The 13,517-nt window shown below is 34.4% G+C and overlaps 1 protein-coding gene across 1 annotated transcript; it reads left to right on the forward strand.

Annotated features, from left to right (window-relative positions):
- Nucleotides 1-111: 111 nt before the first annotated feature.
- Nucleotides 112-2,046, forward strand: LOC117109873 (neuronal acetylcholine receptor subunit alpha-3-like; the record flags this gene model as incomplete). The annotated part of the gene is made up of 2 exons (XM_033252320.1): nucleotides 112-655; nucleotides 1,268-2,046. Coding segments are annotated over 2 exons (1,092 nt in total), but the record flags the coding sequence as incomplete, so codon positions are not given.
- Between the last annotated feature and the right edge of the window lie 11,471 nt (nucleotides 2,047-13,517).

The raw sequence follows: 13,517 nt of genomic DNA on the forward strand, positions 1-13,517 counted from the left end.
TATATTGTTTCTGTTCTGTTAGCTAATATAAACTGGCCAATTCTTATTTCTTTATCATTAATGATATAATCAACTGTATTAATCGTAAATAATGTATGGTCATATTTTTTTTTCAGTGTTGACACTGATGGTACAAACGATCCTAAACTACCTGTAACAGTTTTTAGCAATGGCACCGTCACGTATAATACTCCTTATATATTTGTCTTCTATTGTAAGGTTGATCTTACATTCTATCCATTTGATGTTCAATACTGCAACATGTCGTTCGGCTCGTGGGCACATGATATAACACAGGTCAACCTAATTCCGCCAAGTCTTAAGGGTATTACAGACCAGTACAAGGATAATGGCGAGTGGAATCTGATTAAAATGCCAATAATGGAAGAGGAAGTTCTATTCTCTTGCTGTGAAAACCATTTCAAATTATTAACTTTCCAGCTTAACTTGGCACGAAAACCTGACTTCTATATATACAATTTAATTTTGCCATATGTGTTAATTTCAGTTATGTCTCTGTTAGCATTTTATTTGCCGCCAGAGTCAGGCGAAAAGATGAGCTTATCGATAACAGTTTTATTATCTCTGATCGTCTTTAACCAGCTAGTCTTCCAAACTATACCCCGAGTCTCCGCAGAAAGTTTTCCAATTTTAGGTACGTGAACCTTGGTGCATTATAAGATCTAGTTGGATGGTAATATCGATAGTTGATATTCAAGAGATAAAGATATTATAAACATGCATAGGCCTATGTAGAAAATGAATTTGATTTTTAAAAATTAATGTTCAAAAACTTAAGGAGTCCAGGTTCTGCCTATGATATCAAGGACATGCCGAACGTAATCGTTTTTCTAACTTTGACTGGTTTATTATTGCATTACAAAATATGTACTGATGATTAAAAAAATGTGTTTGTACCCATGAAAATTTGCTTGTTCTTATCAACTGAGAACCATAGTTTGAATCAATTTATGGTTGTGATTATGTTGCTGGCTTCCAGCTCTTCAGCACCGTTAGATTTATAACAGTGGCTATTGTTACACCAGACTAAAATGAATTCAAAATTCTGAGGATGGTATTTCCTAATTCAGTTTCCTATATGTAATAACATTCAATCAGAATAAGGAATTTGTTTAAGACAGGTGTAGCAATAGCCTCTGCTTAGATTTATAACGCACTAATTGATAACAATAACGAATGTTGATTTTTATTTTCGTATAGTATCTTATGATTATTTACATTATTTAAATAAAATGTTATTTTACAGGGAAATACTTTATCTGCATGATTGGAATGGTGTCGATGTCTGTGACAATGTCGGTCCTAAACTTACACGTGTATCATAGAGAGCATGCTTGTATCCCGATGCCAGAATTCCTTCGATGGATCGTATTCAGCGTTCTTGCTAAAGCTGTTGGAATATGCAAGCCGCACCAAGTTCCGCCTGCTTTGAGCAAGGAGTGGACGAGTTACCAATCAGAAAAAGACGGCTTTGAATTGGAAGAGCTGATGGACGATATAGACTTCAAACCAGAAACTATCTTAATGACAAAAGGTGGAAATAACGACGGTTCTCCTCACATTGATCGGATGGAACGACACATGACACGAATATCCAAGTTCACAGAGTACCTAGCCGCGAGGAAAAGAAAGAAGGATAAAGATCAGGAAATAGCAAAAGAGTGGAGAGATGCGTCGGCTGTAATCGATCGTACATTGTTGCTGTCTTTCGCTTTAATCACTATATGTTTACCAACGTTCTTCCTGTTGGCTGCCCGTGGGTTTTTTAGTTCAGAAGACAATGTCAATAAATGAGAAGTTCTTAAACACATCATCATCAACATCATCATCATCTACAATCATATTATCAAATAGTGTGTTCTCTATATATATATCAGTATATGCTTACTACATTTAATATCAGTATATGATTGATTGATTGAATTTATTCGGTGAAACACCAAGGATAGCCCACGAAAGTCTAGAAGAAGACTTATTTCCAGTGGTGTGCTTCTGGTGGTGATTGGGCAGTACACCGGGAGACAATCCTCTACTCTTTTCCGAAAGTGTACTGCGTTCTTTAACGTGCACATGGGCCATAATGCACACGGGACCAACGGCTTAAACGTCTCATCCGAAAGACGGTGCGCTATTGTAACTTGTATTTCAGCCCTGAAACATAAGGAGAGGTAGCGATGGGAATTGAACCGGGGACCTAGAGATCTCCACGGTTCAGCGCACACACCGTGGCTACCACCAGATTAGCCGGCTGAGCTAAGCTGCTCTCGTATCCAGATACACATAGATTTTTTTTTATGTTCGTACGGTATCTGATAAGTATGCATAAGTGTACGTATACCATTAGGCCTACATTGTATATGTGTTTATTTATACAAAATATGAATTTTTTTTTATAAAAAAAAATTGTTTACGTTTTCATTTTCATACATTATATCCAATGAAAATTTCGTAGTAACAATTATCCTGGATAGTATCTTTGTATCTCGTTTGCACTTTATTTGAGGTACGAATAAATTAAATTGAGTTAACTACAATTATCAATAAAGTGATATTATTTTAAATCTTATTGCAATAACATTACCATTTATGCCTTGTATTAACCTGTGTCGACAGTCGTTGACTTGATATCAAATAACAGCGAACCCTTTTTTACGATGAGATATATTGTAATTTATTTTATTACAGTAACCAAAATATCCCACTTTTATGAATCCCACTGGGCATTAGATGTTAGTCAATGAAAACCCATTTTTTTTTCAAAATGATGTGAATATATTTACATAATCATGTACAGTCGGTTGTCGGTTCAACATTTTATTATAAAGGTTGGTTTCCTGAGAAATCATTGCAAGTTTTGTAATATTTAAACACGGCGATGTTCAAAAACATTCAGCACAGATGCAATAATCCAATTCGAAGTTTGAAATGCACATGCCCGTATCCAAGGTCAATCGAATGAATGTGTGAATGTTTGTTCATCGACTGACTTTGATACGGGCATGCGCAGTTCAAACTACGAAATAAAATAATTAAATAAAAAAGGAATGGATAGACATCACTGATCTCTATAGCTATTATAGTAGAGATCAGTGATAGACATCCATTTTTTATTTTTAAATATAATTGTTAATAAATAATATATTATGGGCAAGTTGTTGCCAATACGACTGAATAATTAGGTTATTGGCACTGGTAATGGCAATGCACATGATACCCTAAATCAACCGACGATATGAGGCTTGAAGTTGAATTGGTGAGAAAAAAAAAATCTATTATAGAGAAGTCTTGAACTCTGACCCAGGGTAAGCATTTCAACAATCAAGTTTACGTCTTTGGCATTGTAATATTTATAATTACTATTATAAAATGACAATGATAATGAATTATATGATAGCAACATTTTCACTGGTGATAATTTATTATCATCTTTAATGATATTGAATGGAATAGCGCATTAGCATTGCGGCTGCAAAACGTTTTACCGTTTACACGGTCCTCTGAGGTAGCTAGTTCAGTATTATTTGTATATATTTAAATACACAGTTGTAAAGACAGATGTATGTTTAGCAACATGGTCTTTTTTGGACATTTTACAGTAAAATAACTAATATCTGGACAATAGCTTAGATGACTTTTGAAGATAAGAACATCTTTTGAAATCACTATGATAAGGCCCAAGAATAATAGCGAAAACGTGTGTTTTTTTCAACACCGTTTGTTGAAGTTTGTAAGATATTTGTACATTTTTAATATGTACTCAGATGTGAAAATGGTGTAATATTCCTTGTGGAGCTCTAAAGAATGTGTTAGACGTTAGTAGGTCACACGTATACCTTTAGAGCGTAAAGCTATAATAGGGATGCCGTAACATATGTAATTTTATGACTAGCAATCCTAAAACATGGATCGGAATAACGTTTGCTATGTTCATACACATTGCTCTTACCATCAGAGTTTAAAGAAGAAAGAACAAAATACCAAGTATTTGTCGAAATAAAACATTGAACCTTTTCAGACAGAGTGTCATGGAAACAACTGACCAATCAGGGCAGGGCCAGAAACACTCGCATGTCCCACAGACACTTTCACAAACGTTTTTGCTTTCGTCTTGTGGGACCTTAGCAATAATATCTAAGGAGCGAGTCTTTTCTGAATATTTTCACTATTAGAAATGTTTCAAAACCTTACAAAAACAATAGCGAGTGGGTTCACGTTATTTTGCATTATTCGTACGCTAAAACGAATACAAGAATTGAGGGCGCACTGCAGACAATCTTGAGTGGATTTTACATTTTACGGCGAGTAGCGAACTAAGTTAGTCATTATTATGGTCGTGAATTTACTCGTTCCGAATGTTAAGTTGGTAAATATGTTTATATTGTTACTTTTTTGTTGTAATTACGAATATTGCCGATGATTCTAGTAAATTGCATTTACGTTTAGTGGAGACATAAATTGAGATGGATTAAAAAATTCTAAAATTTATGTATTGGTAAGGCTGCGTATAAGAGCGACATGTATTTTTTGTAATTATGAGGGTTTTTTTTATTAGACATGTGAATATGTTTAAACAAGAAAAGGAATTATGAAAAGAGTCCACTAGTTACTAATATTTTGCAATCGATTGGTTACAAATTAAACTCCATGTTTAATTTAGGTGACGGGGGTAGTACATGTAACAGTTTCAAATGTCAAATATGTATTTAAAACGATATTGACGTGAGTATTTTTAAACATTTTTAAAGATTAAATCGATGTATAATCAATTGTGTTTTTATGAAATCGCCTGTTGAAGGCGTCATCAACCGATTTAATATCTACATTTATTCAAGCATGAGAACGAAATCAATTCGACCAAGAAAACCACTCTGCTGGCAGAGCAGTCGAAATAAATCTGAGCCCAGAGGACGGTCCCAAAAGTGAAGCCAAAAACGTGGTTATATAATTTTATGAGCTTTTTGCTTTAAATTTCAATTGTATTACCTCTGTACTGTATTTTGGACTTTTGATGCTATTATTTCGTCATGTTCCCTCCATTTGGATGAGTCCTGACTGAAGCAAGTTTCCCTCTTGGTGGCGTTGTTAGCGTTGGCTCCCGAAATTTGCCGACGGGGGTCCAACAAGTACGACATTGGTGTTCGGTGGCCACCTGGAGCCTCTGAGTGAGGACCCTGAATATAATCTCTGGTGGAGTTTGTGGAGAAAGATTATGTTCCGGAATCCTAAAATTGTGCTTTTTTGGACCAGAATATTTTGGACCAGAATATCGCCACTGGACGATGTTTGCTTTTAGGAGGCCTTTAGGCCTATGCAAGCTACAGGTTATAAACCTGTATATCAAATGGAATTAACATTCATTTTTGGTTGCATATAATGTCGTGCTGTATTTGATGGTGCCTATATTATTTTAAAGAATTATTATGAGGAAGTAAATATGCATATCTACAAATTGCTTAAACTATAGTCTACAGTGTCATTACTGATGTCAATGGTCCATAATCCTAAAAACCCCCTAAAACAATAATTTAATAAAAAGTTTCAAACTTTATTATCTCATAGATGAAAAATGTTTCGGAAATAGCCCATCATCAGGTGGTATATGTACAGTATATACAAGCTTTAAAAACAATTATAATTTATATATATATATATATATCTGTCTCTTATACACATCTAGATGTGTATAAGAGACAGCCTCTGAGGTCTACTACTACTACTACTACTACTACTACTACTACTACTACTACTACTACTACTACTACTACTACTACTACTACTACTACTACTACTACTACTACTACTACTACTACTACTACTACTACTACTACTACTACTACTACTACTACTACTACTACTACTACTACTACTAGTATTACTAATCTTTTTGCTGATATCGAGAATGATTATATAGCTAATGCTTTACTGATGTATTGATGATGATCTAGCAACTTTGTTTAAAGATGGTGAAAGTAATAGTAAACTTCCCAATCAATTTGTTGATATCCATAACGGTGATGTAGTGTATGTTTTACTAATGCATTGATGATGGTCGAAGGTGATGACGTCAACGATGTTTAAAGGTGGTGAAGCCATGTGAAACTGAGAATGCATAGTAAAACATGTGTGTCTGTGATTGTGCTTCAGTTATAAAAATAAAGTCACCAAGCTTGCTTGTACTGTACTACAGCTATTCCCATGAATGACCGATACAGAAAGTGGGTAAGTATTTTCCAATGCTTAAATCTTCTCTTAATAATAGTGACCCAGTATTCTATTAGTAACTCATGCTCTACCGGCCCGGGATTTATCAATCTCAGCTTAGCAAAAGTCTTAAGTCAAAAAAGTGAAGATGTCCCGAATAAATATCTTAAGCTGATTTATTAAACCATCTTGGCAATATCTTGGCTTAAAAATCGTCTTAGATGGCGCTTCCGTATCGACTTTCAGATTTAAACAATTTTAAGCAAAGCAATATGGATAAATTTGACTTAAGCAAAAAAATGGACTTAAGACATAATTTAAGCTGAATTCTAGTTCCATACGCTCTTGTCACGCGTGTTTGCGTACGTGAACGCTGTCTTTATGTGGGGTTTTAGCAAGAGTATAGGGGCGCGGATGGCGATTTTTTTTATCGTAGGTAAGTTCAGCAAACATTTATTAATTATTCATTACTAGAATGTCTGAAGGCATTACTAGCACATGCGCAATCTCGTTTCGCTGAACTGTATTTTGCTTGTGATAAACTGCTTACATCGTGCCTTACAGTTGTATATACTGTAAACAGACACACCGCAGAAAGGTAAACGTTTACACTATTGGCCTTTTGCACGAATCGGTAGACATCTTGAAGTGATGACAAACTACCCAAGTCAGTGGTGCGTAATCAACAGAAATAAGATAAGCTTTGAGGCTAAATTCTTGTCCTCATGTTATCTAAAAATTCATAACTCTATAACGGAGGGCCGTATCACATTATTTTCTTTTCTGGAAAGGTTCTTAAAAGATTGTTCTACACCACTATATGATTGAAAAAAAAATAAAACTTTGACATCCGAAATCAAGATGGAAAAAGAAAAACTTATCTAAATAGTGTATTAAAATAGGCCTATGCAGTACAGTATAGTACTAATAGTACTCTAAACTAGCATTGTTTTATATTACCACATGGGATTCTCCTGTGTTAAAAACATGATTTACTATACCATACTGCTCAGGCCCATTGCCAGGTTCTTCCAAAGGGGTGGGGGTTTCTGGGCGTGAGGTCTACAGTCGAAGCCCCAATGGGGTCTGAAAAACCCCCAAAGCAAACGTATTGTGCTTTATGGGTCTAAATAATGCTATAAAAGCAGATATGTTTGTAAATGCCTGTGTCTGGGTGGGTCTGCAGTGCATTAGTTCAGTGGGTTGGAGGACTTATTTGGGAAATTTAAAGAAGAAGGAAATGTCAATAAATAAATAAATAAATATTAATAGATGCTCAGATGACAAGATCCTGGATCTCGTCATGTCTACATCCTTTAGAAGAGATGATCAGATGACGAGATTATGGATCTTCTCATGTCTACATCCTTTAGAAGAGATGATTATGATGAGATCCTGAATTTCGTCATGTCTACATCTTTTATAAGAGATGATCAAATGACATACGAGATCCTAGATTTCATCATGTCTACATCCCTTAGAAGAGATGATCAGATGGCGAGTGATAGACTTGCCAAAAGTCTCTAATTTATGGATTTTTCGTAGTACATTAGCGCATTTCGGAAAGCGCCACCAGCGTCAGTTTATGTTGAGAAACTTTTTTGATGAGAATTAGATCCATAGAGCTATTAAACAACTAGAGTGCTGACAAGATGGCGCAGCAATGCAGAGTTGTGTACGTGTACCATCCAAGATGGCCGTCGTTGTAAAGCGCCACCTTCAGGCTTAGTATACATATTACATTATTAATAAGCCCTCTGACTGACTATTCTTTCATTAATGATAATGAGTAATGGTAATAACAAATTATTAAACTATTGTAGCCAAAACGAGGCCAAGTGGAGCATCTTATTCGAAAGTAAAGTACCGAGGAATGAAAATTAAAATCGTGTACATTACACCCAAACACCGCAACGCTCGAGTTTCAAACATAAGGGTAACTAGCTGTACTGAACTTTCTAAGTAAATTGAGGGCGCAATTGTAAACGATGGTGCTTAGCGAAATTCGATTGGCTAAATCTATCATAGATTTAGCCAATCGAATTTCGCTAAGCAGCCAATCGAATTTCGCTAAGCACCATAATGGCAGCCATCTTGGATGGTACACACACACAGTTCTGTGTATTTCGAACATCGAATACATTGCGGTTAGTGCTCTAGTATTCTTATTATATCTCTATGATTAGATCCTAATCCCAGAAAAAGTATATTATGGAACGCCATGCAAATAAGTAATATGGAACGCCATTTGTGCCAAAATCGATTTATTCTTAAGCATTTTAACTGATGAGACAAAGATTAGGGACTGGAACCCAGTCTAGGCGAGTGATTATCTAGACATCTGGGTGGCACTTTTAAGCTTCCATAGTTGTGAGGGATGGTTTACTATAAATTTTATTCAACACACCAACAAAAGGAAAATCTGGGCAAATGGTGCCATGGTAAAACAGCGCCCCCTATCATTAAAATATCTCGCTCAGAAAGCGATGTACATAAATAAAAAAAAAGTTTATCGAGTAGAATTTGTTCTGGACAACATATGCAATTTCGCAAATTCTTAACTTAAAATAAACGAGAAATGGCATTTGGAACACAGTATAATGCTAAGTGACAGTAAAGTGATCGCAGTCTAAAGATGATCTATAGCTCTCTGTTCTAAAGCATCAATATCTTATTTCTAGCACTTGCGAATGAGAGGGCTAAGTATAATTTTATTTACATGTCATCAATATTATATATAAGAGAGAATAGACTGCGTATAAAAGCATTGTCTCATTGATATGTAATTTACTTTATTGAATCTGATATATAATCAACGATTATATTTGTGCAAAATGTTCAAATAGAAGCACATTCAGTATAAGTAACTAATGTAATTAGTTAAAGTAATAATACAGGAGACTTTATACTTGGTTTCTCCATGATATATAGGCCTATATCTGTTTCACAAAAAAATATATATATATATATATATATATATATATATATATATATATATGTATATATGCACATATATATATTATACGTATGTGTATTGTAACTAAAATATTGATAGTAATAATAACAATAATAATATCAAGATAATAAATCCAATTCACATTATACTAAGTCACGTGCGCCAATGAATATGAATGCGCTCGAAAAAATAAATAAACGAATAAAACAGAAGATAGAAGAAAAGAAGAGAACAGAAAACTAGACACAAAAAAGCAAAAGACAGAATGAAAACATGAAAAGGTGAGCTTTCAGTCTCATTTGGAAAATCTCTAGTGATGGAGATTCACTCACAGATTGTGGCAAATCATTCCATAATTTAGGAGCGGCAACTGAATAAGCTCTATCTCCGTATGCCTACATTAGGGAATACTAAATGGATGTAGAGGTACAGGTAGTTAATCTCGAAGTGCGTACATATGTAAAGGAGCGCAAAGTTGGAAATATTAGGAGATATGTTGTTGAGAGATATGAATATAAAATAGCAACATCCTTTTTTTCCCTTATCATTATCATAATCACCAACGTTATAATTATTTAAATCGTTTTTTGTTTTGTTATTTAACATATAGGGGTTGGATTTATAAGAACTTGTGTTTGTTAGAGGGGCATGACTGTTCTATTAATCATTGTTACTGTACGTTTGATGTTTAGATCTTGATGATGTATGATTTGTTTCTGGGGTCTGCGGAGGACAAGTGATTGTTATTCCAGAGCTGCAATCCCACAAGATAAATAATAATAAACAGACATGCAACCAACCAACCAATTTTACTGATCTTATAATCATAATCAGCATCCTCATCATTGTCAGCATCCATCTTCATCAATCACCATCATCATCATCATCATCATCATCATCATCATCATCATCATCATCATCATCATCATCAATGACCAATAATAGTGTTGAGAGTCTCTGAACTCAAGTGTTAAGTAATTAACCAATCTGAAAAAAATACTAGCAGGTTCTTTCAAACAGTTATGAAACAATCTGGAATCAGGGGTGGCGCCAGCGGGGGGCCGGGAGCCAGGGCCCCATGTCGGGGAGAGCTGCCCCCCCCCCCGTCGGGGAAAAAAGCACAATTCGTCGGGGAGAAAAAAATATTATATGTATTTTGATATTAGTAGACTCTAAAATCGATTAAATAAGCTTTTAAAACCCCTAACTTGTCAAAATTTTCGGGGGCTTCGCCCCCAGGACCACTTTCAGAACCTTTTAATCGAAGGTCGACCACGCCCATTTTACTTTCGTCGGGGAAATCTGACACCTCGTCGGGGGCATCGGCCCCCCGTCAGGGACCTTCCCCCCCCCCACCCTCGTCGGCCAAATCCTGCTGCCACCCCTGTCTGGAATAAGGTCATATGTTTGGTTGTGTCGGAATGATAAGTAAAGCTTGGTTTCCATACAATAGCTACACCCTGTCGCCGACAGCTTTCGGTGACGTTGATTGTTCGGTCGAATAGGGGAGTCTTCACGATTGCATCAAGGACTGCTGCACAGCGCAACGATTGCACTGAAAATACTTTAAAGAAAGTGTAGCGATTTTGAGGAAACAAGGCCTAAACACTGATTCCTCTTTTTACCAATATAACAACTTCAACAATCAATATATAGAGAATTATATTCTGATTGCCAATCCGATTTAATGACTTTTACTATACTTGTAATCTAATCAAGATTAATTCTTAACATAAATCTGGATTTGTTTTGTCACATTTGAGAAAATCTCATCATTCGTCAACAGAAATATGAATCAGAATAATTAAAACTAAAATAGATGTATAATGTTTAGGATATTACAGGAATTACATAAAGCAAAAGCGCACAATATAATTATAAGGTTTCATTCTCTAATAAAACACTATTAAAAAATCACCTAAGTAAGATACTTGAAAAGTCACAATAACAAAATCAAATTATATTAAATATGATGTTTTCTTTACACATATCATTCATGAAAAATATTGTTTATCTAATGATATGTACCATTAAATAAAATCATAAAATTATTGAATACATATAAGATCGTCATAGTAATGAGCAACACTGATATACATGTATATATTGATTTGAAATAATATAGTTTGAAAGGTAAATTGGCATTAAAATTTAAAAACGTGATGTATCAGAACAGACGTACTAAGGCTGGAATAAAAATATTTGCGGTCTGTAACGAAATAAGACGTATCATTGGTGACAATTATCTTAAGGATTAATACTTCAATAAATTACATTAATTATATTTCATGACAGTAAATTTGTGAGCCAATTTTCTTATCATTACAGTTTTATTCTGTACATTCTGTGGTCCTAGTCTTATTAATAAATTAGGTCTTACTGTTAGCTTAACATTGAGGCTGACTTTCGCCAGGTTTTCATACATCTAAACTTCTAACGCTTATATCTCTGGACAACTCATCGTAAAGCCATCCAAAGACAAAGGTTAAGCTTAAATTGTGATCTAATGGAATATGAGAAACTCAATTTTGTATTTTTTTATGTGAATGATTTTAATAGATATTATACGTATCCAATCTTCACATCAGACACACGCCTTACGACAAACAATGGTATATAAATGTATCTCCTCAATTTATGTAGGGTAAAACATTAGCTACTCAGCATAATATATTTTTTCTTAAGAGTTTAATTCGTGCCTGCACGATTCATACAAATAGATAGTTGTTTCAGCATTAAACAGAAATACCGCGTTTTCCAACTGATTAGCTGAATTTCAGTTAAAGGTTTTTCCAGTCAAAATGTTCAATTTCTTTATAATGTAAAAGTGATCATATGCACCCATCATTGTTGGTTTTTAAAATTCAAGATGGTTTAACATTCTTCCTTTAAAAGTATTTATACTGTACATGTAATTTACCTAAACACATCTTTTACCAAGATCTCCATGAACAAAATATTTAAAATATCAGAAAAATGTTCACATAAAGAATTCTTTTTATCTCGCAAAGGCCTATCAATTTTTTTAAATTTTAATTTCAATAAGTACTTAATCAACACGTATTAAAGACCATAGGCCTAGTTATAAACTGTTAATTAATTTTTTATTTTCAATCGCAAGGCGTTGAAGGTACGTGCTTTGGTCTTCAACCTTTCGTCTAACCAAATATTCATCCGACCAAAATTTTACACAATTTTCGCCAAAAGTAGCCTATCCAAACAAACAGAAACATATGGTAATGTTACCACCAACATGTAGGCCTAGGCCAATGAATAATGTAAGAGAAAAATAAAAACTCAATGGTCATAGTATAAATCTGGCTGAGGGCAAGGCGTAGGCACCCATCACACTCCCTGGGTCCGGCCTGTGGTCCATCCCATCGGATTTAATTATACAGTACCATCTGACCGTGAATTTTAAAATACAACAGGGAGTCATTTCCGAAGAGTGCACTGCTTTCTTAATGTGGATCATGTTTTTTTTTTGGAACTTAAAGCGGTACTGCATCGTATGACGGTGGTACGACCGTGGTACATCGGTGATAGTATGATAGGATACGGTAGTCATTAAAAACGATCCCTTGCGCACGCGTCGTGGCGTTGCGTTCTCCATAGTCGCAATGTCGCAATGAGAAAAATGTCATCCTGACATATAATCTTTTGTCCGAACTCGTATTAATTCACAGGAGTAATAAAATTCACTAAATCCATTATTTAGAATATAAAAAAACCTATTACACAGTAGGCCTACTATAATATTATCACATATCAATAAGCGATATTATCCTGTCTTTAAGGTGAAAACCACAACATCCATTTAAAAAAAAAACCTTGTCTTGATTTCGCCATGCAATAATATAACTAGTTTACTAATTATTTCAATATTAGACAAGGCAACTCCAATCTTAATTCCATTCTCTTTAATCTGACGCAAGCATTTTGAAGAAAACATTAAATTAATTGGAAAACTCTTATTTTGAAGTAAAGTGATATGGCCCGACAATAGTTTAAAACGCTTCTTTTAATAGTTTTCCATAAATCCAGACTTAACTACGGTAACTTATAAAATTGCGACCGCATATTTTGTACAATATGAACATTTTCTATATATCAATTACCGATATTTATGTATTTGTTCCAGTTCCATAATGTTATGCATTAGCACTGTTCCATATGAAGTCAAGTATATTTTAGTAATTACATATATTATATATACAATTATATATATATAATATTGACAAAATATTAGTAATTGAAAGTAATCGCTGAATCTTCAATAAACTTCCAGTAAATGGCATACTATTGCTCAGTTTTATGATATTATAAGCCTAATATATAT

Source organism: Anneissia japonica, unplaced genomic scaffold (genome assembly GCF_011630105.1).
Source record: "Anneissia japonica isolate Jap-2015-1 unplaced genomic scaffold, ASM1163010v1 scaffold585_len4108843_cov191, whole genome shotgun sequence".
NCBI lineage: Eukaryota > Metazoa > Echinodermata > Crinoidea > Comatulida > Comatulidae > Anneissia > Anneissia japonica.